This window comes from Ornithorhynchus anatinus, chromosome 16, assembly GCF_004115215.2.
Source record: "Ornithorhynchus anatinus isolate Pmale09 chromosome 16, mOrnAna1.pri.v4, whole genome shotgun sequence".
NCBI classification, from domain to species: domain Eukaryota; kingdom Metazoa; phylum Chordata; class Mammalia; order Monotremata; family Ornithorhynchidae; genus Ornithorhynchus; species Ornithorhynchus anatinus.
The window spans coordinates 45982789-46009379 of record NC_041743.1 but is presented as its reverse complement, the minus strand read 5'-3'; the positions used below and the strand labels follow the sequence as shown (position 1 = coordinate 46009379).

Here is a 26591-nt window from a genome sequence, read left to right as displayed (position 1 = left end):
GTGCAGTGCCTTGCTTTTAGTACAGTGGCTGGTACTTAAGTGCTTAATAGAGACCATTTTTAAAAAGTACTTAATATAGTGCTCTGCACACATAAAGCACTCGATAAATATTAATCAACTGATTGAGGAACCCAGGGAAATTCATGGTGGCGCCAGTCATTTTCAGCTCTGCATTTTCACTGTGGATTAAATCTGATTATCAGAGGCAGCACTGACACGTTAGCTTTCTAGGGACTGAGCACCTGTGCTGGGTGTGTACTGACCGGTCACACTGGCCATTCACCTGGGGAAGGGAGTTGATTACTTGCCCAAGGCCGTGGTGGGGGAGGGGGGAGAGAGGGGACAGTGTCCCCCTCCCCCACACCCACATCCTGGATTTAAAAGCTTTGCCTGGTGGGCTGATTGGCAGGGCTCCTGGTAAGATCCTATGGTTGTCCCAATTCCTTCCCATCTCCCAGAGGATTCTGGACAGTTTGGCTCCCAAGAAGGAGAAAGCTACTGGAGTCGTCATTTTAACTGCCCCCTCGGTCTCGGATCCCTTTGGTTACAGTTTCCTCGTCAATGGGACCCTGGGTCTGCCCCACCCTCTCCACGGAGGCCTGGCCCTTTCCCTCTCTGGGTACCTCAATTCCTGCTGGTGAGGCCCTTGACACGGCTGATGCTGACGATGGTGGACAGGAATGGAAGAGGAGAGGGGGCAGGGACTGAGCTGGAGGCTCGGGGACCTCGGGTTGGGTGCCAGTCCTTGCTCCCTCCTGGCCCCAGGGGCCGGTTCAGACCGGATGCTGACCCAGCGGAACTGTCCCAGACTGTCATTCTGCACCACTGATGGGTTTCAGGAGAGCTGGGGGAAGGGAGGCCAGCACCAGGGCTGGACCCACGTGGGGAGGCCGGAGGTGCTGGTTCTGAGGTGGCAGTTCACCGGGGCCTCAGCAGGGCTGGCTCCCCCGCCCCGAGCCCCCCAAGAGGGGCAGAGCCAGTGTGAGGCCCGGGGAGCTGCCACCTCCCTTCTTCCCATCCACTCTCCCTTCACCCGTGGCACGGCCGCCCTCACACTGGCACCGAATGCTGCTATCTGACCCCCAGCTGCATTACAAGTCTCCTGCCCTGGCCCCACCCAAGCTTGGGCTGGGAGCTGTTCCCTGCCCTCCTTCCCATCCCTGGCACTGGGAGTTCTGGCACCCCCCCGCTCCTAGAGAGGGCCTGGCTGGAGGCTGGGGGTACTCAAGGAGCGGCCCCCCAGAGATGCAGGCCAGTGGGCACATGCCCAGGTCGTATGGATGCCATCACAGCATAGGAAACTTGGAGCATGTTTATTTACAAACATTTTACAAGGTCCAGTAATCCCTATCCCCCTCCTGGAAAGGTAGGCCAAGGACATTCTTATGGGTGGGGAAACTGAGGCACTTGCTGGGGCCTTACCTCCCCCCTCCCCATCCAGCTGCCTGAATGGGCAGAATAGACAAACACCATGACAACAACATGAAGACAGGCTTCATGGGGAGGAGGGGCATTCAGTGGCCTGGGTTTAACTCATTATTATTATTAATAAAAATAATAATAATGGTATTTGTTAAGTACTTACTATGTGTCAAAGCACTGTAGTAAGCATTCAACTAGACACAAAATAATCAGGTTCGACATAGTCCTTGTCCCACGTGGGGCTCATGGTTTCAGTAGGAGGGTGAATAAGTAGTGAATCCCCATTTTACAGATGAGGAAACTGAGGCCCAGAGAAGTTAAGTGATCTGTCCAAGATCACACAGCAGGAAAGTGGAAGAGCTGAGATTAGAACCCAGGTCGTCTGACTCCCAAGCCCGTGCTCTTCTACTAGGCCATGCTGCTTTGCTAGGTAACACTACTTTTTGGGGTATAATCCCCTCCATTAGGGTCTGGGCCTCCCCTGGCCCACAGTGCTGCCTTGCAGACTGCTACTTGCCCAAGGGCACTGGGAGAAGAGGGTGGCTGGAATTAAAGAGACATTTCCCGCTGGACTGGCTGTATTAGGGACACTATAGGGGGCCAGAGCCCCTATCCCAAAGTCAGACCAGTCCTCAGGCCCTTCCCCACCCCATTGCCCTCACACCCATTGCCCTCACACCTGCTGCCTCGATCCTTAGGACCCACTGGCTCCTGTCTAACTGCGGAGGCACCAGACCCAGGGGCACAGCCATATGGCCCAACCAGCCACGATGTTGGACAAGAAGGAATAGAGGGATGGATGGGCAGTGGAGAGTATGAGGAGTCTGAGTCTCTGGGGGGGGGAGGTGGGATGGGAGGGTAGGAGGGCAGGTCTCTTGTCTGGGGAGCAGGTTGGGGCCGAGCAGGCAGACGGGTGGCAGGGGAACTCTGGAGCCGATGCTGGTGTTCTGGGAGGGTGGTGGTTCCCCTCTCATCCCCCCTCGGTCTCTGAGACTCGCCTGGCGCATTCCACTGGATCAGAGCCTCCCCCCCAACCCTCCCTCCATCAGCTCTCCTGTCGCCTCCTGATTGATGAAGCGAGTGTGCCTGCAGCCACGTGAAAATGGAAACTTGAGTCACGGCCGCGGCGGGGGCTCAGTCTGGCCGCGTGCCGGGTGGGGCCGGGCGGGCCCAGGCCAGAAGGGGCGTTGAGGGGGTGCTATCTGCTCTCCGGGACCTGCAGGAACTCCCGGGCGAAGTCGTAGCAGAAATGATACTGTTCCTGAGAGCCAGGGAGAAGAGCATGCTGGGATTCCAACCCCACAGCCCTGTGGGGAGCCAGGGTCCAGCTGTCCCTCCCATCAGACATTTCTCAGACCTGGCCAGGCCTCTCAGAGAGCTCCAACCTGGGGGCTGTGGCCAGGGGCAGAGCTGCTTGCCTGAGGAAGGGGCCAGGTCTCTGAGGACTGGGATGGAGACAGGGTAGGCCACAGAGGGGGTTGGGGTTGGGGTGGGTCTCTTAGGGCTGGGGGTGGGGTGGGGGCAGGGGCCTCACCAGGGTCTCCACCAGATTTGGCTTGTAGTTGCGCAGCATCTTGGCGGCAAAGAAGACGTCCACCAGGCTGTGGCAGCGAATCATCTCCAGAACCATGGCACATGCACAGAAGGTCCCGCTGCGCCCACCTCCGGTCCTGGTGAAAGAGACCACTGACCTGTGTCCCCTGACTTTAGAGCGAGTCAGAGGGGGTGTGGGGAGATCCATGCCAGAGCCAAAGAGATCCAGATAGGGAGAAGGAAATAGACAAACACACAGAGTGCAGGCCCATACGCCTACACAGATGTTGACACACGGTGGCATAGAGTCACACACACACAGCAGTTACATGCACAGACAGAAACAAAGGCAGCCCACCCAGAAGCTCTGAAATCCCATGACCTCAGGCTAACAAAGGTGGTAATTAGGTTTTGATGAAAAGTTCCTCGGCTGCCTTAGCCTATCTGAAGTCTCCCTCTTTCACTTAGGGTGCAGATCAGGGTGTGCCTGCCTTTGTGTGAGTGCTGTCGGTGTGGGAAGTGTGCATAGGTGAGTGTGTGTGATCACAGCATGGACAGGTGTGCGTGGGTGTATGTCGAATGTGTATGGAAGTCTGTGCTTTTGTGTCTCTGTGGCTGTGACAGTTAGTGATTCCTCGCAGACCTCTGACCGACTGCCCCCGGCCCAACTGGATGCTTACAGGCAGTGGACCACCGTCCGGCCTTCCCCGGTTTCTGCTTGCCACTTCTCCATGGCGGTTAGGAGGTGCAGGAAGGAGGCCGCAGTTTCGGGGGTCTCGCGGAAGGCAGGCCAGCTCAGAAACTGGTAGTGCCGGACCATCAGATGCCCCTCCTGCAGCTGAAAGTGGTGGGATGAGTGTCGGCGGCGGAGGGGTGAGGGAGAGGTAAGAGGGCAGGGGGAGGAGAGAGGACTCTGAGGCCCCTGTCCTGGAGCTGCAGATGGGAACAGTTGGGGGCATTCCCTCCACCCACCCTGCCTGCCACTCTACCCCTTGACACCCAGCTGTGGCGGCAGATCTCCGCTTCACCAGCCGATGCTCCCATCCCTTCCCTCACCCTGGTGCGATTCGGACGCCGGAAGAGGCGGGTGACCAGGTTTTCATCCGCTGACCCTGCCAGGAACTCCACCTCCATTGGGCCAAACTGCTGGAGCCCTTGATCTGGCCAGTACTGCAGGCAGGATTGCGGGCAGTGGGGTGGGGGGAGGCCAGGACCCAGAAAACACATAGAGACACACAATCTCATACGCAGACACAATAACACTCCCACACATGGGTTAGCTGGCCCTGCCTCCTCCAACTCTCCCCTGCCCTGACTCAGTTCTCCTGACGCCGAGGAAGAGTATAGAGGTGACCGTGGAGCACCAAGCCAAGTGCAGAGCACCAAATCTGTTCATCACAGGGCACCGCACCCACCTGTCATGGGGCACCGTACCCCTTCATCGTGGGATACCATACCCGCCCATCACAGAGCTCACCCCGGCAGCGCTGGAGGGTTGAGCTGGTTGAGCATGACGATCGTTGTGGAGCCGTAATCGAACACGAGCCTCCAGAAGTCGATGGTGGTGCCAGGTAATGGGTGGGGAGTGATGATGAAGGCTGCATTTCGGGTATAGCTCTGGAAGAAATGCAGCCAGCTCTGCGGCCAGGACCTGACCCTCCTCCTGGCCCCTCCCCTTGGCCGGGCCCTCCCCCTGACCTCAACATCGTCCCCCCCCACCCCTCACCATGGCCCAGCTCCTCCTCCAACCCAGCCCCTCCCCGCCCCTCCATCGTCGACCAGGGATGCGTTGATGTAGTTGCCGGTATGCCCCGTCCAAGGCCACGAGAAAGGGCAGGCAGCGGTCAGGGGGCAGCACGTCCTGGACGCGGTTTTCGGCCGGTTGCGGGCAACAGGGCGACACTGCACTCCTCCCGAGCCAACGCGGGGGTCACGAGTTCAGGGTCTGTGGGGCGGTCCACTCGGAGGGTCGAGCAGCCCAAGGGGTCCAAGCCCAGGCTGACGGGGCAGTTGGTCCTCCCCGGAGGCCTCTCCCCCACACCCCAGTGACAGCTGACCCATTTGGTTCCTGGGCCAGGGTCCAAGAACACCTGTGCCCCACCTACCCCAAGCCCCCTGCCCAGGCATGGTCATTGCTCCACCCCTCCCCAGCAGGGGCCCAACCTGGAACTCCTCCCGCAGCTGGGACGTGTTGGCTTGGGGTCCAGGCGGACCAGCTCCCTGTATGCGGACTGGAAGTCTGTCACTGCGCATGGCCGTCTCCCGCACAGGCAGGCTTCCAGGATGCGTCGTGGACAAAGACGTATTGTTCCTGGCCATGTGGGGTCACCCGAGGTCACCTGGGGTAACTCGGGATCGGGCAGGTGCTGGGGGGCGGTGGGTGGGGGAAACGGCAACCTTTCCCAGGTTAGACAGATGAAGGATAGAGCAGGCACATGGATTCTTGGGAGGCCTGAGTCTTCTCCCCCACCCACCATCCCAGAACTCCGCCCCTCCTGCCTCCTCCCCGCAGCTAGGAGCCCCTCCCCACGCTGCGCCCTCCCTCCCCGCAGCGAACCTCAGTCTGGATCATGCTGCAGCGCCGGGAGCCGAGGGGGTCCGCACGCAGTTGTAGATGTCCACCACTCCCTCGCACTCCGCCATGTCCAGCATCACGTCCAGGACGATGTGTAGCAGCCGGTCCGGCCGGTGCCGCCACTAAGGATGCGCAGGGTCTTGGCCCAGGCCTGCACCGAGTTGGGTGGGGGCACGGACTGCCCCTGAGACCCCTTCCTCGCCGCCCCCAGCCCCCCCCCCCCGGTGTTCAGCCTGAGGCAGGGGCTCCCCACCCAGGGGCCTCCATGGATAGGGGGAGCTGTCTGAGGAGTAATAATAATAATAATAATAATAATGTTGGTATTTGTTAAGCGCTTACTATGTGCCGAGCACTGTTCTAAGCGCTGGGGTAGACATAGGGGAATAAAAGTCTGCAGGTCCTGTGGGGATATTACATTCATACCCAGGCTGAAGACCCTTTGCCAAGGCAGCCCCGCCTGGTGCCCCCGTTACCTGCAGTGGACCACGACGGCCAGCATCCGGTGGAGTGGATGCTTGACGCGCCGGATGAAGGCAAGAGCCCTGTGGCGTGATACGGGACCCCGTGGTCTGGCCAAGAGGTGAAGTGGAACTGCCGGACCTCGTGCCGGGCCGAGTAGCCTCGCTGAGGGAAAAGAGGGAGGACGGGGGTGGGGAAGGGGGAAGAAGAGAGGGAAGGAGGGGAGAGTGGCTGACTCAGACACACCTCAGGTGGCCAGGGGACCTGGCATGATCGGAGGGGAGGAAGCTAGGAGTCGGGGAGGGGCGACGGAAGGGAAAAAAGAGCGGAGGGAGAGGAGGGTGGAAAGGAGGGAGAGGGGATGGAGGGGAAGGGAAGGGGGATGGGTGGGGAGGGGAGATGGAGAGGAGAGGGGGCTAGAGGGGAAGGGAAGGGGGGATGACGGGGAGGGGAGATGGAGAGGAGAAGGGGGCTAGAGGGGAATGGGGGGTAGAGACAGGCGATTCCCCCATCTCTCCCCCTCGGCTGTTCTCCACCCGTTCCAGGGTGACACGTGCGAACCACACACTCGGCCAGGGTCTCTGTGTCCACCAGCGCGAGCTTGATGTCCCCGTACACTTCGGACATGTCCGGCCAGTAGCCGACCACATTATCACCTGCAGGATGAAGGCCAAGTGGAGCCTGGCCCCAGGCCCCCGGCCCCTTCAGGGAGAGGAGGGGGCAGGGCTGGGGGCAGGGCTGAGAGGAGGGGTGGGGGAGGATGGGCCTGGAGGTGGTGCCCCTTACCCGCCCCACCTCCACCAGCTTGGTGATCATGACGATGCTGGAACAGTGCTCTTGCCATATCATCCGCCAGAAGTCATAGACCATTTCCTGTTTCGGCCCTGGTTGAGCGTGGGTTGAGTGTGGTCAGGTGGGCAGAGCAGGGGGCTGTAACGCCCAAGATCCCTCCCCCCCGCTCCCCGCTCGCTTGGGGCTCCCAAACTCTCGGGACTCCTGGTCTTACCCCAGGGCCGATCCTCCCATCTCGGGGACCCGGGCCAGTCCTCCCACCTTTTCTACTTCCCCTGCCCTAATTCTCCTTCCTCTAACAGGGAGGGATAAGACCTAAAGGGAAGCATGGGGAGAGCACTGGATGGGCATGGGAGAGACCTATGAAGGCAGATGGGCAGACAGAAAGGTGGACAGTTGAGTGGACCGACCGATGGGCAGGCAGCCAAACCCAGACACAGTTTCTCCGTACCTTGGGTGGCGATGAAGTGGTTTGACCTGTGGTAACCCTGAAACAGAAGAGGAGGAGAGGTTGTATTCACTGTCAGACATTGCGTTCCCCGAGGCTGCTGGACAATCATCCCCCCCCCCACACTTCTACCCCTACCCCCTTGGTGCTGTGCTGACTTCCCTGCTTCCCACCTTCTCCCTGCCCCCAGGTCAGCTGGGAAGGTCCTGGGGGTAGGGGTGGGGGAACAGGGACAGTAAGGGAAGGGAGGGGAGGTGGGGAGGGGAGAAGGAAGAAGGAGAAGGAAGGACTACTTCCCAGTCTGTGACCCTCGGTGGATACCTGACCTCCAGCCTCACTGCCCCTCCCCCCGCCATCAGCCTCCCAGCCTCCCAGCCTCCCCTCCCCACATTGAGTCTGTTGTCAGTGTGCTGCTGGGTACCTCTATCCTGCTCTCTGCTTCCCTGGGGAACCAGCCCCTATCCAGAGCCCCCAAGAAAGAGCAAATTGATCCATCAACTGCTTGACAGGTTAGTAACTTTCCAATAATCCCACCCTCTGTCCCTAGCACTCCACCCTCCACCCCTATCAGAACTGAGGAGAGAGAGAGAAAGAAAGAAAAGAGAGAGAATAGAGAGGAGAGAGGAAGAGGGGAAAGGGAGTGAGAGGAAGGGAGGAAGGGAGGGAGAGAGAGCACAATAACTAACCTGATAGTTCATCAAATTTTACCAGTGCTCAGAAGGGGACAAGTAGAGAAACAAGAGCGAACAGGGACAGGCAGACTAATGTTATACTCACAGCATAGGGGAAAGAGGGAGAGGCAAAGAAAGAGAGAGAGAGAGGGAGACATAGACATCTTAAGGGTGGCAGGGTGGGAAGCCAGGGGGCAGCGGATAGAGGTGGACAGGAGAGGAGGGAGGCCACGGGGGAGGGGGGGAGCAGGGAGCCACTCTCACATCAACGTAGTTGGCATTGATGTAATCCGAGTTGGGGTCTCCGAGGAGCGGGTGCAATTTCACTCGATGCCGCTCGTCTGCAGTCCCAGAAGGGGCAGGGGGAACTCAGGAGGTAGGGAAGGCTCCCTAGGCTGTCCGAGGGGAGCCCACCTAGTTGGAGCCCCACAGACTCCCTACCATTGGCTGGACTTGATTCAGCAGGGGTGGGCCTTGGGGGCGGGGGGGTGGGAAGGGGTCCCGAGATGTAGGGTGAGTGTTTGGGGCAAGACGGGGTCCTAGAGGAAGAGGCAGAGTCCCGGTGGGGGGGCGGGGAGGGGACATTCGAGAGCCAGGGTGTGGATCAGAAGGAAGCCCACACTGCGGCCTCCACCACTCACGAGCCAGTAGCTGCTCCTGCCTCCCCTTGGCTTTCTCTCTCTTCTTGGCAATGTCCCAGCCTTCAAAGAAGCTCTGTGAGGAGGGGATGTGTGAATCAGGGCAGGGCCTCCTGGTGGGCGGGGTGGGGTCTTCCGCTGGGCCGGGGCACCCCCACCCTACCTCATACTCTTGCTTGAAGCCGTAACCCTCGGCCGTCTTCATCTGGCTGATGTGCTGCAGTAGGTCGGCCACACGGACGGCGGGGTGCAGCTGCCCTGTGGGGTAGGGTGAGACCTGGCGGCCACACGAGTGGTGTAGAGACCCTCCCAGGAGGCCACTGGACTCGTTGACCAAGCTGCTGTGTGGGTCACCTAGGCAGGGGCAGAGAGAGCAGAACCCAGAATCCAGTCCTGTGGCCACCCTCACATACGACCCTGGGCCCCCCAGCCTCCTCCTCTCCACCCTCCCCTTCCTCATCCTCCCCCACCCGTGACCCCGGGGACACACCTCTCCCCGCCCCAGGAAGCCCAAGTGGTTACAGCTCAGGACAGACAGAGACCCAAGCGAGGCATGCCCTTCTGGAGGTCATTGGTCTGAACCTAAAACTATTGCCTGCATTTTTTTTTCAACCAAATTTAGTGTCCCTTATGATGAAAGGCCCTGAAGAGTTTTTGGAATTTAAGGAAAAACATGAAGAGACGTGGCAACTGCCCCACCTCCCCCCAGCTGTTCCCCTGCCCTTCCAGCTCCCACTTAAGAGCCAGAGAGCATTATCCTCTGACCCATTCACCAGTCCACCTCCAGTCTGAAACCTGGCCTAGCCCAGTCTTTCTTTCATCCCCATTAGGTAGCTCTCTGGCTCAGGGCCCATGTCCTGGGAGCTTCCATCTCTTGAGAGGTTATCACTGAGCATGCATGAGGACGTCAGTGAGCATGTGTGAAGTAACCACTGATCATCCATGAAACCCAAATTGCAGGCATCTCAGTGGTGGGGCCAGGGACCCCCTTCCCGCTCCAGCCCTATGAGCTGTAGAGGAGAAGGAGGAGGAGGAGGAGGGTTGACCAGTCTCCCACCTCCCTGTCTGCCACTCAGCAGAGAGCAGCACCTTCGAGCTGGTGAGCCAGGAAGGGACTGGATGAGGGGCTGAGTGGGTGCCAAGGGCCCAGCTGGCACTGACCCCAGCTGCCAGGGTTGAGGGATTCCATGTAGGAGAGGCCCGGCCGCTCCTCATCCTGCAGGGTGCTCTGGTCCATGAAGCTGCGGTCCGCTGCGCTGATCATGCAGGCCTTCTCGTGGCGGCCACAGGTGACGGCCATGGCCAGGCGGAAGGGCTTCCTGCTGCGGGGGAAGACCAGGGGGTGGCCGGGGGAGTGGGGAAATATTTTCTGGGGGTTGGAACTCTGGGAAGGGAAATCCAGGATTGGAGAGGGTGGCTAGGGCTGTGGTGACACCGGGGTGGAGCTAGGAAAAGTGGAGCCAGAGGTGGGGTTGGGGTGGAACGAGAGGCAGAATTGGGGTTTGGGGCAGGGAAGGGCTGGGGCAGGGCAGAGTTAGGGAAAGGGTAGAGGTTGGGGCAGGGGCAGGGCTAAGCTTGGGGCTCACCCTTTGCGCACAGCAAAGACGATGACCCCCAGGAGCAGAATCAGCCCTACCAGGGCCCCGACACAGATGCCCAGGACCAGCCCCACCTCCTCCGAGCCCTGGGCCACCTCCAGGGGCTGCTTGCTGTCCTTGCAGGCCGCTGGCGTTGCACATGGGAGGACACCGGGGGTCATGAGGATGCACACAGGTGATGGGAGTCAGAGGGGCACATGGGGAATGGGCGGGAGAATGGGGGATCATGAGAGGGTGGCAGAAGCCAACAACTCCACTCAACCCTGAGTTGGAACCAGGTACCTAAGTCCCCTTCCCCCTGACCCAGAGCCCATGTACATATCTGTGTGTGGTCACATTATGTGACAAGGCCATCAGGGATTGTGGACCTTGTAACTCACTGTTGTTTTGTTCCCCGTGTTCATTGTTCCCACTCTGTCTCAGTCAGATTCTAACCCCTGCAGGACAGGGAGGACCTTTTTGTCTTGTACTCAGCCCAGTGCTTAGCACATGGTATGTGCCATCATCCACCCCACTGTGCTACTTCCCCATGGTAAGACACTAAACCCTCGCTACTCCCAGGACATGTACACAGACTTGGACAGACACATGCACTCCAGGCATCAAAGAGTCCCCTGGGGCAATCCCACCCCAACCCAGGACCAAGCCAATTCACACCCAGAAAACCTGAACATCTGTACATTAACCATGTACAAAACACGCATCTGGATAGTAACACACACACACCATGTGTCCCCCATGACCATATAAACATACCTGGGTACTCCCAAACATACTTTTTCCTGCCCAATCTCCCTTGTGTATCCTTGAGGTGGTCTTGCCACCTCTCTCCCCCAGCCCCCCCCATCCTGATCCCCTACTCACTGGGGACAGGATGGAAGTTTTCTCAGCCACTGAGGTTGAGGCCAAGACTGAAGTTGGAGCTGGGGCCAGGACCAGGAAAACCAGGAAGGGGTGGGGTGGGGCCTGGGCTGGACCAGGTTAGTGCTGAGCAGGAGCTGGGCCAAGGACAGACTATACTGAAGCTAAGGCCGGGGCAGGGGTGGGTTTCCAAGGTAGGACTGGGCTTCCACCAGACCTAGATGGGGGAAGGCAAGGCCAAGGCCAGGCTGGGGCAGGGACTGCAGCAGGGGATAGGCTTGGCCAGGGCTTGCTTGGGCCACGGCTGGGGCCTGAGGTGGGGATGCTATGGGATGGGACCAGGACACTCACCTTTGCGGGCAATACGGACACAATTGATCCGGGTGTCCTGGAGACAAAAGATGAGTGGAGCTGGTGTTCCCGGCAGTCACGGCCCGGACCCAGCCAATGCTAGACCACTGCCCACACATCCAGGTGCCCTTCCCCTCCCTGGAGGTGGTGGAGCCCACATTCACTCTGGTCCCCCATCCCTCCACCCTCAACTCCCTCAGCCTCTCTTTCTTTGGCCCTACAATGCCCTTGCACTCTTCCGCTGGCCTCCCAACCTCCCTGTCTCTTATTCTCTCTCTCTCTGGCCTATAGTACTCCCACCCTTCAGCTCCCCTAGGCTCCCTCTCTCGGGCCCCTGGTCCTCCCTGGTCCTCCAACCTCCAGCCCTCCCTGCCCCTCAGTGTCCCTTTCCCTGGCCCCTAGGAATCCGGTCCTCACCCCCCGCAGACGGCTGGTGGCCTGGAAGTGGATGAGGTATGCCTTCCGGGGCTCCAGCGGAGGGTTCCAGTAGCCTCCATAGGTGCCATTGTCCCCCACAGTGAAGGGCATGGCCACTTGGAGGCTTCTGGCTGGTAGCTCGGCCCCGACGTAGACTCCCAGACCTCGGGCCAGGGCCATGGAGAAGGGCAGAGCCGCCGGAAAACAGCGAGTCTGATCTGGCTCATCCCGGGGGCGGCCTCTCCTCCTCACCACCTGGTACAGGCTGCAGCCCACGGGGGTGGAGGACAGGAACCCGCGGGGAAGGGGGAGGGGTTCGTGAGAAGAGGGAGGGACCCGTGGGCAGTGTGGGATTGCAGGGGTTAGGGAGTCCAATATGGGTCAGGAGGTGGGGGAATCTGTATAGGGGTGAGGGGGTCAAGGGATCTGTGGGTGTCAGGCCCAGACTCGCCCCGCCCCCTGCCCCCAAAAGAAACTTCCTCCCCTGTCCCAGGTCCCCCAAAGCCAGAGCACCTAGGAGTAGGAGCAGCAGTAGTATCAACAGTAGAGTAGTAGTACCAGCCAAGTAATAGTAGAAATAATAGTACCAGCAGAAGTAACAGAAGAAGCAGTAGAAGAGGTAACACTAATAGGAGAAGTAGTAGCAGGGCCAGCAGCAGCAGCAGCAGCAAAGAAGCAGCACGGCCCAGCAGAAAGAGCCTAGGCCTGGGAGTCAGAAGACCTGGCTTTTAATCCCAGGTCTGCCATGTGCCTTCTGTATGACCTTGGTCAAGTCACTTCACTTCTCTGTGCCTCAGTTACCTTATCTGCACCTCCTCCAAGAGGCCTTCCCAGACTGAACCTCCCTTTCCCTCTGCTCCCCCTCCTCTCACCCCCACCCTCTGCTCTTCCCCCTCCCTCTCTCCTCAGCACTGTGCTCATTTGTATCTATTATTTATTACCCTATTTATTTTGTTAATGAGGTGTACATCCCCTTGATTCTATATATCTTGATGATGTTGTCTTATTTTTGTTTTGTTCTGTTTTGCTTTGCTGTCTGTCTCCCCCGTTTAGACTGTGAGCCTGTCACTGGGCAGGGTTGGTCTCTGTTGCCGAATTGTACATTCCAAGTGCTTAGTACAGTGCTCTGCACATATATACTATTGAATGAATGAATGAATGCAAAATGGGGATTCAATACCAGTTCTCCTTTCTACTTAGACTGTGAGCCCAATGTGGGACAGGAATCGAGTCTGACCTAATAGTAATAATAATAATAATGGTATTTGTTAAGCGCTTACTATGTGCAAAGCACTGTTCTAAGCGCTGGGGTTGATACAAGGTAATTAGGTTGTCCCACGTGGGACTCACAGTCTTAATATTACAGATGAGGTAACTGAGGCACAGAGAAGTAAAGTGACTTGCCCAAAGTCACATAGCTGACAAGTGGTGGAGCTGGGATTAGTACCCATGACCTCTGACTTCCAAACCCGTGTTCTTTCCACTAAGCCACACTGCTTCTTGTATCTTCCCCAGCACTTAGAACAGGGCACAACACTTAATGACCACTTAACAAATACCACAATCATTATTATTATTACTACTTAGATTGTAAGGCCCCTGTGGAAGAGGGCCTTTTCTTCAATTTCGATTGTATTTATTGAGCGCTTACTGTGTGCAGAACACTGTACTAAGCACTTGGAAAGTACAATACAGCAATAAAGAGAGACGATCCCTGCCCAAAACAGACATACAGTCTAGATGGGGAGACAGACATCAAAACAAGTAAACAGGCATCAATATAAATGAATAGAATTAAAGATATATACATATATGCATAAGGGCTGTGGGGCGGGGTAGGGGGGAAGAGCGAAGGGAACGAGTCATTGGCCTGCATCCAATATCCAGCGCTTAGTACAGTGCTCTGCACAAAGTAAGTGCTCAATAAATATGATTGAATGAATGAATAATTGACTCATATCTACCCTGGTGCTTAGGAGTACTCAGCATATAGAAAGTGCTTAATAATCATTATTATTAGCAGTATCAGCCATTGAAGGAATAGCGGTAGCAGCAGTAATAGTAATATTAGTGGAGCAGCAGTAGAAATCATAATAGTAGTTGGAGCAATCGTTCAATTGTATTTACTGAGTGCTTACTATGTGCAGAGCACTATACTAAGCACTTGGGAGAGTACGAAATAACAATAAACAGACACATCCACATTCCTGGCCCACAGTGAGCTTTCAGTCTAGAGCTTAGAGTCTAGAGCAGCAGGAGAAGAGACCCTAGTGGTGGTGGTGGTGGTGAGAGTAGTAGCAGGGACATCTGAAGTGGCGCACTGCACTAGGTTATACAGCCTCCTTGGCCAGTGCCCAGCCCGCCGACCCTGCCAGCCCGAGGGTACCACCCTACCTGATGGGGGCACCGTGGCCCCGTGCTGGCCGCAGCAGCACGGTGATGGTGTCCTCAGTCTCGGCCAGCGGCGGGGGCATGTCTGCGTAGTCAAAGCTGGGCACTGGGTGGGTGGTGGAGCGGAGCGGGCACTGGGTCACGCTGAACTCCAGACTCCCCCACGGCCCTGACCCCTGACCCTGGCCGCCTTCACCTCTGACTCCAATTGCCCTGCCTCCAGTCACCTCCAACCCCAGATGTCCTGAGGTCACCTGGACTCCATCCATTTCAACTTTGAATCCCGCCCATTCTGACCCCCTATCCCAGCCCCCTTTACCTCTGCCCACAACCGCCCCGACTTTTGACTCTGGCCATCCTGACCTCCCCACTGTTCCCCCCCACCCATCGGGCTCCGGGCCGGATGCTGACCGGAAATGTTGGTGGTGATCTCGGCCAACGCCGCCTGGCCAAAGCCCCTGGTGGTGCGGGCGCGCACGGAGACCAGGTAGGTGGTGCCGGGCAGGAGGTCGACAAACACATGGAAGGTCTCATTGTGGAGCTTGGAGATGGTGCTGCGCTGGCCCGGCACCTGCAGCATTGGGTCCGAGGACTCGATGCTCTGGGAGCTGACCTGCAGCCGGCAGGAGGATGGGTGAGGGATGAGCCAGGTAAGATTGTCCTGCTTGAGCCCCCCCATCTCCTGCCCCCCGGTCTCCAGGCCTGAACCTCCTGGACCCACCTTCTCTATCCCACCCCCATCCTCCTGACTCTTCCCCCTCCTCCAGGCCTGACCTCCCTCAGCCCCATCGCATTGCCTGTCCGGCCAGCCGGCTCCCACCTCATACTGTGTGATGACGCCATTGGGCTCCATGGGCGGTGCCCACCTCAAGATGACCGCATCCTCCAGAGGAGCAAATGTCAGTGACTCAGGCATGATTCCACCAGGGACTGCAAGGGGTGGGACCATCACAGGTCAGCGCATCTGTCTTCCCCAACAGGGGGGTCCCAGGCCAAAGGCCAGGCCCCAAGCCCCTCCCACCACACCCAGCAAGAACAGGCAAGGAGTAAGAGAGGAACCGTTCCCAGGTGGTCAGGCCATTCCCAGGTGGTCAGGCCATGAGGATCAGGGGGCCACCCCGGGAAATCGGTCTCCTCCATCGGAACTCCTATTAAGTTTTCTGAAGCTTAGGTAAACCGAGACACAAGATTCCCGGGGCCAGCGGGTGAAGTCCGCACCATCCTCATCCGTCTGGAAGACCGACTCCCGGCCCTCCTTGCGGCCCTCAGGGTTGGAGAGAGTCAGCCGGACGTGGACGTGCCGGTGGGGCGGAAGGTCCGGATGGTGAATCTGCTGGTGCCCGGTTCCACCGGCGTGCAGTCCTGGAAGGTCTGATTGTAAGCCACCGCCGGTGTTATAGCGGTAGCACAGGGCCACGGTAGGCATGCAGCGAGTCACGTTGTAGCCCAGTGGCTCCCACTGCAGGTGCAACTGCCGTGGTTGGCTCTCCGTGACGGCCAGACCCCTGGGGGCTCGCATGGGCTCTGTGAGGGGCCGGGGGTGGGAGTGGGGGGCGGGGAGGGGAGGCAGATACGGACAGGGCAGTCAGCGGTGGGAGGGAAAACGAGGGCTTCTCGCTCCCTCAGTCTCAGCATAGGAGGTCCCTGAGCCCTGCACCCCGGTACCTCACAAGGCCCCCTGGATCCTGCAGCCCCACCGTCAAGAGTGGGGGGCGGACCTAGAGGAATGCTGCCCCGGGATGGGGAATTAACCTCTCCTAGGAGTGCACTCCCGTTTAAAGGAAAAGAGAAGGCGGGATGCCCTTGGTATTACAATAAGTATGGTAAGGCCCCGGAGGGGACAGTAAAATCATATATAATAATAATAATAATGGTGTTTGTTATGTGCTTACCATGCCTCAGTCACTGTACTAAGCGCTGGGACAGATACAAGCAAATCGGGTTGGACACAGTCCCTGTCCCATGTGGGGCTCACAGTCTCAATCTCCGTTTTACAGATGAGGTCATTGAGACACAGAGAAGTAAACTGACTTGCCCAAGGTCACACAGCAGACAAGTGGCAGAGCCGGGATTAGAACCCATGACCTCCCGACTCCCAGGCCCATGCTCTATCCACTACGCTATTCAAGTCCCATTGGTATGGCGAATCCCATAAACGTGCTAAATCTCAGGAGTACAGAAAATCCAGCCAAACGGTCAGGTCCCGGTCCCCCCGGACCGCCCCCCGCCCCCACCTGCGCACTTGGTCCTGCTGACGAGGATGGGGCCGGGCCGGCCGGTGCCCCCCTGGCCGGGCCGGGTCAGCAGGACGCTGACGTGGTACTGGGTGTCGGGGTCCAGGTGCCACAGCCGGTAGGTGGGGGCGCTGACGGGGTGCAGCTCGGCCCAGGCCCCCCGCGCCGGCCGGTACTCCACGGCGCGCCGCACCACCGGCCCGTCCCCGGCGAACGGCTGCGCGTTCAGCCGCAGCAGCAGGTAGGTGGGTCCCGCCCGCAGCAGCTGCGGGGGCGCCGCGGGCGACGGAGGCTCTGCGGGAGGAGACAGGATGAGCCCACTGCGTCCCCTCCACCTGAGGACCCCCCAATTCCGGACACCGCCTCGAATCCTCGTCCTGCCCCCTCACTGGCCCCTCATCCCTCCCTGACGGGCCCTGCCCCGTCCCCACCCCTGCCAATTCCTCCCCCGCCACACCCACACCCACGGACAGATCCCCCCACCCATGGCCCGGCCCGGCCCACTCACCCCTGACCAGCAGCTGGGCGAAGTTAGAGACCCCGGCCCCGTGCGGGGCCTGGGAAAGGCAGCGGTAGTGACCCCGCTGGGCGCGCCCCACCCCGTCAAGCCGGAACGTGGCCAGGAGGCGCCGGGCGCTGACCGACTGGACCGTGGCCAGCGGCTCCGCCGGGCCGCTCTGGCGCTGGCCGAAGGAGAGAGGGCAGAGTGATCCCTGGGTCGGGACACAGAGAGGCTGGAGCGGGAGGGAAGCAGGGGGGCTCTGGTTCTGGGACTGGGAGGAGAGCGCCGGGTGGCTGCAGGACAGAGAGGGCTGGAGGACCGGCCGGGCAAGCTCATCGGCAGGCTCACCTGCAGGAGGAAGGTCACGGGCCCGGCCCCCTCCGTCGCCGCCGTGCACTGAAAGGAGGCGTTCTGCCCCGCATTCACCTCCTCGTCCGCCAGCCGGGAGAAGTGTGGGGCCTCCGCTGGCGGGGGAGGGGGTCTGAGGTCAGGAGGTCGGGGGGATACCAGGGGGTCAGGAGTGGGGGGTGGACCAGGGACACAGGCAGGGGATGGGGGGGGGTCTCCAGTGGGGCTTCTCACTCCTTTCCCTGTCTTCCTGATTGATCCAGACTCCCATCCCCCGAGTTTCGGGACCCTCCCACTGTGCCCCTCCACCGTGGCCAAGGGGTCCAGGCCCAGGTCCGAGGGGCCGGAGGGGAGGCCCAAGGGTGGGGGCCCCATCCCGGGGAGACTCACAGCAGGGGTACTTGAGCAACAGAATGTCATCCAGGCCCAGGAAGCCACCGGGGCCACCAGCCACCTCGGCCTCGAACAGCACCTGTGGGCAAAGGGACGGCCCACCTGTCCCTCACTGACCTGGCCCTCGCCGAGACCGGCCAGTGCCCCTTGCCCCCGACCGGGCAGCCCGAGCTTCGTGTCCTCGGGACAGGACGGTTACTTAGCTTCGCAGGCAGCCCTCCTGCTCTACTGGCCCAGATTGGGATCCGTCCCCACCCCACCCTACCCCACCGCAGGATGCAGCACCCCTCAGGCCAGCCGCCCGGCCCCGAGGCCCGTGATTGACTCCCCGTCTCGGGGTGGGGGCAGGGTGGGCTCACCTGGTACTGGCTGGGCCAGAAGGTGCTGACCGCCAGCTCGGCCTGGTGCCACTGGTGGCCATGAGAGCCGGACAGCTCCCAGACGGCGCCGCCCAGGGGACCGCCGTTGACCCGCACGAAGGCTCGGAGGGAGCCGGGGCTGTGGCCGTCCGAGCCGGACAGGAGGTAGCTGAACCGGAGGCAGTGGGTGTCATTCTCGCTCAGGGGGCTCAGCAGCACCCGGGCCCTCTGGCCGGGAGTGTGGCGGGACGCGTTGACCATCAGATAGGAGCCTGGAGGGGGGGGGGGGCTGCCTGAAGACCCTCTCTTCCCCACCTCTCCGAGCCCGGAGCGCGGGGACCGGGAGGCGCAGAGGGGAAGGAGCGGGGACTGGGGCATCAAGTGTTCCTTCCCGACTCTGCCAACTCCAGCCCTGCCCACCCTGCCCATACCTCCCCAACCTCAGCCTGAAGGGCCCTGACCTCCACCCCCGGCGATGCCCCACCTTGACCTATCCAGTTGCGTCTCCTGCTCCTCCCCGCTCCCGCCTCCTGCTCCATCCCCTCCTGACTCCTGCTCCATCCCCTTCCCTATTCCTGCTCCGCCCCGCCCCGATTCCAGCTCGGTCCAGTCTCGACGCAGCTCCGCCCTGACCCTCCTGAGCTGCGGCCACCAGAACTGCCCATAGCGATCTGGGCCGGGCGTTTGTGGGCTTATGAGGGGCAGGGTTGGGCAGCTAGCGTTTTTTTCCCCGCAACCACCGCTGGGCTCCTTTCCCCGGGACTGAGGCCGTCCCCGGCAGAGAATCCAGCCGCCGCGCAGCTGCTGCCCCACAGGGGGCCAGGAGCTGGTGGCCATGAGGTCCAGGAGAAGGTCTTACACCTTACTTATGTGAGCGGAAAACCGGGGCGGGAAGCGGGGACAAGGCAGCTTCTTCCTCAGGGATTCCCGGGCCTCTCACACTGCTTCTAAAAACTTTCTCCTCCAGGAAGCCTGACGAGACTAGCCACCACTGGCCCTAGCACATCCCACCCACTCCGGCTTCAGGACCACCCCGCCCCTGGCCTGGAGGCCTCTCGGTACTGATGAATAGGGGATGAAGGAGGGTGGTCCAGGTCCTCCGCGAAATGGGGTCCCAGGCGAGTCCCTTGGAGGGCTCAGAGCACGTGCCCTGGGAGCACGTGTCCTGGTGGTCCCTCCAAAGAAAATGCTCCTAGACTGCAGAGACTAATCTGGAGCTCTTTACCCATGGAGTGGGACACCGAGGGGCAGGGCCTGTGCGGTCTAGAGGGGGGCTGAGAGAGAGACTCACCAGGGGGCAGGTCTGGGGAGGGTCGGGGGGTGAAGGAGCTGCTCACGAGCTCCCACTGGAAGTCATCGTCATCAGACTGGCTGTACCCGCATGTCAGAACCTCGTCCTCGTCCTCCTCGAAGGTGCAGCCAGCTGTGGGGGCAGGCCGGGGATCACCAGTCAGTCATTCGAGTCGGGAGTCACCATGGCCCAGAGGAGGTCAGGGGCCACTATGGTCAAGGTGGGGTCACTGCAGCTGCAGTGGGTCAGGTGTCCCTGAGGTCAGGGCAGGAGTCCTGGAGGCGGGGTGAGCACTGGTCCCTGTCCCCACTCTCGGCAGAGGGGAGGGTGCTGATCCCCAGGGGAGGCGCGGGGGTGGGGAAGGGGGAAGGCCAGTGCTAGCTCCATCCAGATTTGGGCAGGGGGAAGCTTGGTGGGGAAGGTCCGGTCGGGAGACGAAGCTAAGAACCAGGAGAAAGAGGAGAGAGAATCCTCCGTGGGGGTCTGGAGTCCCCCGCAGCCCAGACAGGACGGGGAAGAGGGAGTCCCGTCCACCTCCTCTCCCCTCTGGCCACCCTCCACCTCCCCTCTGGCCACAGCCTCCTGCCCTCACATTAGGAAAACCAGGTCAGGGAGCCGCCGTGGGGAGGGGGCGTCTGGGAGAATCAGCGCGTTGTGTGTAGGAAGGAGGCACCAGGGTAGCGGGAACAGGACCGCGGAGTCGCCCCCATCTCCTCCAGTCTGGGAGCTGAGGGCTGGTGGTGGGGGGTCTAAGAGGAGGGGCTATGGGTGGGGGGGGCCTCCCCCGCCCCGCCCCCTCGGGTCACCCCAGCTCGACCGGGGCCCGGGCTCTTCCGGCTGCTAAACTTCCCCTAGGCCGGACCGGCTGGGCCACATTCCTCCGCTAATCTTCCCAATCTGGCTGCTCAGGTTACTATGGTAACAGACGGAGCGGCCGCCGGGGGTTGGGGAGGGGGGCTCGGGCTGCGGCACCCTCCGGGAACTGGGGACAGAGGAGGGCAGCTTGGGACAGGCAGACAGGCCGGCAGGGACAAAGCCTGACTGGCTGCCGGACGGACCGGGAGCCCCCGGCGGACGTCCAGGGACCTGATTCCTTCCCCTTACGGCCCCACTCCGGCTTGGAAATTCAACAATCAATCAATCATCAATCAGTCAATGGACCCTGTAGGATCAGCCTGAAGGGGCGGTGGCAGATGCCTCTGGGTGTACGTTTGGGTCTGTGTTTGCACCTGCGTTTGCGCCTGTTCCCCTGTCTGTGCCCGCGTCTGTGCCAGTTTCCGTGTCTGTCTGTGCTTGTGCCCGTGCCCATGCCCGGCCCCAACCCTGCCTCTCCGACAGCTGGTCCCGTCCCGCCCAGCCCCCGGCCACAGAGTCCCCGGAGAGCTTGGTCCAGGGGTGAAGGCCAGGCCAGCCCTCCCGCTTAGCACGGTGGTCTGCGCTCAGTAAGTGCTACGACCACTATTGTTCCCACTGAGGGCGACGGGACGCGTGGATTCTCCAGCACCAAGCCAGTCCGGGCGTCGGGGGCGAAGGCCAAGGGCCAGCCAAGCAGACCAGCTCCCGGGTTTGCAGGGGGCGAAGCCACAATCCGGCCAAGCTCCCACGGCTCCCGGACGACCGTCCCAGCTCTGAGGGTCTCCTTCCTGGCTTCCTTCCACATGGCCTTCTCCTCCTCAGGCTGGGGCCGGTCAGCAATCCCCCTCCCCCCCGCCCAGGACACACATTTTGATAGCATCTGGCTCTGTTTTCTCCGTTATACACGCCAGACACTCAGACCCACAGACCTACAAAGGCACACAGGCACTCTCGGACACACAAACCTACGCAGGTTTTCCTTCTCATTCAAGCACACTCCACCGGACTCCCTTTGCAGTCCATCATCGATGCAGACAGATTACTGTTGCACACACACACACACACATACACACACACTCTGGACGCGGCGGAAGGTCCCGAATTCACTTAGTTGCGTGGGATGGATGCGAGGGGTGGGGGTGGGGTGTCAGTGGCGGCCGGAAAGGGAAGGAGCGGAAGAGGGGAGAGGTTGAAGGAGGGAGCGAAGAAGGGGAGGGAGAAGGGTTGTGTGTATGTATGTGTTGAGGGGGGTTGCTCATGGAAGCGGACCGGAGTGAACAGGATCGAGCCCGTCTCTCCGCGGGGTATCTGCCAAGCTCTGCGGGCCTCGGACCGAACCGGACCGGACTGGCCTGGGCATGCTTCCCCCCCGCGCCCTCCCGCCCCCGCTATACCGCGCTCCTCTCCCCGCCCAGGCGGCCCGCTTGGCCGCTTTCCCCGCCCCTCTGGCCATGACTTAGAGTCACCGGTCCCCTGCTCCGGGAAGTTGCGAAACATCAACAAAATACATCACTACAGCACAACCCCAGAATCCCACCTCAGGGCTCCACAGTACGCCACACAACACAACGCCCCACCAGTACCACACACCGCAATACTACAGCCCAGCCACATAACGTCACAACCGCACACCACCACCTCGCAAAACTTCATACACAGGACACAACCCCTCCACACATCGCCATACAAAGTCCGGGCCCCATGTCAACGCGACTCACAACGGCGTTATCCCAACCCGGCGATCCGTCGTTCCTGGCCAGTGGTCAGTCCTTTTCCTCCTCCCCTTGGAAATTTCCTACAACGCGCCGCCCGCAGATGTGAATACCCACGCACCCACAAATGCACGCTCACAGACACCCCGCACAGCACCCGCTTATTACATACCCACACATACCCCTCTTCTCGTGGGCTAACCCACCTCTCTCGGACACGAGGTTCCGAGTTTTGGGGGGGCGGGTGTGAATGTGGTTGGCGGGGGACGAGGTCCGGGTTCACGGGGGGTCTGGGTCTGGGTCTGACCTGCGGGCTGTCGGGGTCCGGCACGCAGACTGCAAGGTCAGAGCCAGGAGCAGCGCCAGGCCCGGGGCATCGTCCTCCCCGGGGTCCGGGCGTCGCGCGGGGCGGAGCCGACCGGAGCGGAGCCGGAGCGGAGCCGGAGCCGGGCGGACTGACCTGAGGCCCGAACGCAGCCGGAGCCGAGCCGGAGCCGCAGCCGGAGCCCTGCCTGACGTCAGGAGCCGCGGCCGAGAGGTGGAAGCGGCCACCGCCCCCTGCCGGCGCAAAGCAGCGTGGCAGGCCGCCCCCAACGGCTGCGAGCTGAGCTCGGGGCGGCCCCCTGCCGGAAGGGATGAGGGTGGCAGGCGGCCCGAGGGCCGGTCGGCGCCCGGAGGCGGCGCCGAGCACAGACTGCGGGGGTGAGAAAAACGGGACGGGCGAGTCTGGGGGCCCTGGAGAGAAAGCGGGGGCCAGGAGACCAAAGTATCCTTGCCCCGTGAACGGAGGAAGGTCAGTAAGGGGTTCCATCCCATCAGCGTGGCTCAGTGAAAGGGCACGATCTTGGGAGTCAGAGATTTAGGGGTTCGAATCCCGGCTCTGCCACTTGTCGGCTGTGTGACTGTGGGCAAGTCACTTCACTTTTCTGTCCCTCACTTACCTCCTCTGGAAAATAGGAATTAAGACTGTGAGCCTCACGTGGGACAACCTGATTACCCTGTATCTCCCCCAGCGCTTACAACAGTGCTCTGCACATAGTAAGCCCTTAACAAATACCAACTTTATTATTATTAATGTCTAAAACTGAGCTCATTATCTTCCCTCCCAAACCGTGCCCTCTCCCTGACTTCGCTGTCACTGTGGACGGCAGGACCATCCTTCCTGTCTCACATGGCCCGCAGCCCGTGGTGTCATCCTTGACTCAACTCTCTCATTCACCCCACACATCCAATCCGTCACCAACGCCTGCCGGTCTCACCTTTACAATATCGCCAAGTTCCACCCTTTCCTCTTCATCCAAATGGCTATCGTGTTGGTAAAAGCTCTTATAATATCCCGATTGATTATGTGTCAGCCTCCTCTCGGATCTCCCTTCCTCCTGTCTCTTCCCCACTCCAGTCTATTCTTCATTCCGTTGCCCAGATCATCTTCCTATAGAAACACTCTGGGCATGTCCACTCCCCTCCTCAAAAACCTTTAGTGGTTGCCTATCAACCTTCATACGAAACAAAAACGGTCTCACTCTTGGCTTCAAAGCTCTCCATCCCCTTGCCCCCCTCCTATCTCTCCTCCCTTCTCTCTTTTACTGCCCACCCCGTATACTCCACTCCTCTGCCACTCACCTCCTCACTGTCCCCCGTTCACACCTATCCTGCCGTAGACCCGTGGCCCGCGTCCTATCGCTGTCCTGGAATGCCCTCCCTCCTCACGTCCGCCAAACTAACTCTCTTCCCCTCTTCAGAGCCCTATTGAGGGCTCACCTCCTCCAAGAGGCCTTCCCAGACTGATTCCCCTTTTCCCTCTGCTCCCCCTCCCCTCTCCCCCACCTCACCCTTCTGCTCCTCCCCCTTCCCCTTCCCCACCCCTCAGCATTGTGCTCATTTGTATATATTATTTATTACCCTATTATTACCCTATTTATTTTGTTAATGAGTGTATATCCCCTTGATTTATTTATCTTGATGATATTGTCTTGTTTTTGTTTGTTCTGTTTGCTTTGCTGTCTGTCTCCCCCATTTAGGACTGTGAGCCCGTCATTGGGCAGGGATGGTCTCTATCTGTTGCCAAATTGTACATTCCAAGTGCTTAGTACAGTGCTCTGCACATAGTAAGCGCTCAATAAATACTATTGAATGAATGAATGAATCTAAGGCAACTCCTTCCATGCCCTCTGATCTCACGTTCCTGGCTCCTCCACTCTCCTCTTTCAGGGGCTGGAGAAGACTCATTAGCCAGCGAGTAAGATCAAGAGTGGGACCGGGCCCGGACCGGGCTGCGTCTCCTATGGGACCTGGCTCCTCTTGGTCTCTGTGGAGGTTGCGGGGGGGCAGGGTGAATGGCCAGGAAGCTGCAGAGAGGAAGAAGGAACCTGGTCTAATGCAAAGAGCATGGGCCTGGGAAACAGAGGCCCTGGCATCAAATCCCAGTATCTAATTTTACATGTGAACCCCACGTGGACAGGACTGCCTCTGATCTGATTATATTGTATCAGTTCTGGTGATTAGTACAGTACTTGCACATAGTAAGTGCTTAACAATTACCACAGTTCTTATTATAATCCCAACTCTCCCACTAGCTTGCTCTGTGACCTTGGGCAAGTCATTTACTTCTCTGTCCTCAGTTTCATCATCTGTTTATTGGGGTCAATCCTATTCTCCTTCCTACTAAGACTGTGAGCCCTATATGGGAAGAGGGACAAGGACAAATGGCCAACAGAATATCCTGAATATCCCCTGGTTTAGTATTAGGGCTTGGAGGGCTTGGCACATAGAAAGAGTTTAACAAATACCACAATTGTCATAGTAATCACACAATTAATCAATTGCATTTATTGAGTGCTTACTTTGTGGAGACCACTTTCTAAAGCGCTTGGGACAGCGCAATATATTCCCCAGCTACCCTGGCCCGTGTCTCTCTAGGGAAGATTCAGGACAGTCTGAGACCACAGAGGCCAGCCTTCTCCAGGCAAACCGTCTCCCATTAACTCCCAACTCCTCCCAACGCAGCACGCTTCCAACAATTATGTATTTATCATACCCTCTCTCGGAATCTATGTACGTATGCATGATTGCTTGTACAAATCAATTTATTTAGTAGTAATCAAATTCTGTTAACAATGATAATATGATGGTATTTATTAATTATATTGCCAAGTACCTATTAGGTGCTGGTATGGATATAATATAATATTCTGCATTAAACAGAAACTCCTTATCATAGGCTTAAATAACTCAATCATCTTGCCCTCTCTACTACACCCAACCTGCATGCTTCACTCCTCTAATGCCAACCTACTGGCTGTTCCTCGATCTCGCCTGTCTCGCTTGCTGACTTCTGGTCCAGCACCGCCTCTGACTTGAAACTCCCTCCCTCCTGTATCCAACAATTACTCTCCCCACCTTCAAAGCTTTATTGACAGCACATCTCTCTAGAGGCGCTTCCCCTGACTAAGCCCTCATTCCTGTTTCCTTACTCCCTTCTCCCTTACTCACACCTGGGCTTGCCTGCCTTTATCATCCCCCCCTCCAGCCCCATAAGCACTTAATCACATATCCGTAATTTATTTATTTCTATTAATGTCTGTCTCTGCCTCCAGTCTGTAAGATCATTGTGGGTAGGGAATGTGTCTATTTCATTGTGTTGTTCTCTACCAAGCGCTTGGTACAGTGCTATGCATACAGTATTATTATGAAGTGCCGTCGAATCATTTCCGATTCATAGCAACTCCATGGGCATACTTTCTCCAGAAAGTCCTGTCCTCTGTCATAATCCATGACCTTCCTAACGGTTCTTCCATTATCGTTGTTTGGTCTCTATCGTCTAGCTGCTGGTCTGCCTCTTCCACTTTTTCGCTGGACTTTTTCTAGATTAGTGCCTTCTCCAGAGAATTAGTTCTCCTGATTTATGTGTCCAAATATTTTATCTAAGTCGAGTCATTTGGCCTTCCAAAGACCATCTTGTTTAATTTGCTTCAAAATCCTTTTTTTTTAAGGGCAGTCCAGCGTGACTCAGTGGAAAGATCATGGACTTGGGAGTCAGAGGTCATTGGGTTCTAATCCTGGTTCCACCGTTGCCAGGTGTGTGACTTGGGCAAGGTCATCTTAACTTCTCTGTGCCTTAGTTCCTTCATCTGTAAAATGGGGATTAAGACTGTGAGCCCCATGTGGACAACCTGATACCTTGTATCCCCACCCCCAGCCTTAGAACAGTGCTTAGCAACATAGTAAGCGCTTAACAAATACCGTTATTATTATTATTGTTGTTTGCAAAAGCCTTCTCCAACGCCACCTGTCAAAAGAATCGATGTTCTTTCTATCTTGTTTTTTCCTGTCCAGCTTTCGGATCCATACATTGTCATGAAACACCACAGAGTTGCAATTTGTATTTTTATGCAATCGTACATCAGCACGTTTCATGATTTTTTTCCAGGCTCTTCATAGAAAGTCTTCCAAACATTAATCTTCGGCGTATTCTGACTATTAGTTCCTTTATTATTGATTATTAGATCCCAGAGAGAAAATTGTCCACTATTTCAGTTTTCTCTCCGTCCACTACAAAGGTGTTAAAACTGGTACACAGTGAGGACTCAATAAAAACGATTGATTGATTCGAGTGGAACTTCTGCCCTCAGCCAGGAGGCCTGACAAGACTTGGCTCCCCACCTCCCTAGTCTTCAGTTCTACCAATCGACAGGGCGGAGAGGGGAAGAGAGAGAGGGAAGGAGGGGGAGAAAAGAGAGAC

At 58.6% G+C, this 26591-nt stretch overlaps 1 protein-coding gene across 1 annotated transcript; it reads right to left on the bottom strand.

The window, feature by feature from the left end:
* Positions 1 to 1781: 1781 nt before the first annotated feature.
* On the bottom strand, positions 1782 to 24916 carry PTPRU (protein tyrosine phosphatase receptor type U). Its single transcript, XM_029080307.1, is given in 44 exon segments — positions 1782 to 2683; positions 2957 to 3092; positions 3636 to 3793; positions 4012 to 4136; positions 4437 to 4572; positions 4705 to 4767; positions 4769 to 4835; positions 4837 to 4891; positions 4894 to 4900; positions 5119 to 5153; positions 5156 to 5242; positions 5245 to 5266; positions 5513 to 5548; positions 5551 to 5622; positions 5625 to 5652; positions 6004 to 6021; positions 6023 to 6044; positions 6047 to 6070; positions 6073 to 6154; positions 6526 to 6540; positions 6542 to 6645; positions 6769 to 6873; positions 7233 to 7269; positions 8165 to 8241; positions 8542 to 8614; positions 8702 to 8892; positions 9700 to 9860; positions 10125 to 10263; positions 11349 to 11385; positions 11766 to 12030; positions 14160 to 14262; positions 14568 to 14769; positions 14977 to 15086; positions 15375 to 15473; positions 15476 to 15539; positions 15541 to 15680; positions 16391 to 16684; positions 16899 to 17073; positions 17241 to 17356; positions 17631 to 17712; positions 17993 to 18264; positions 19284 to 19447; positions 22368 to 22544; positions 24888 to 24916. Coding segments are annotated over 44 exon segments (4467 nt in total). The 3' UTR covers positions 1782 to 2620.
* Positions 24917 to 26591: the final 1675 nt, after the last annotated feature.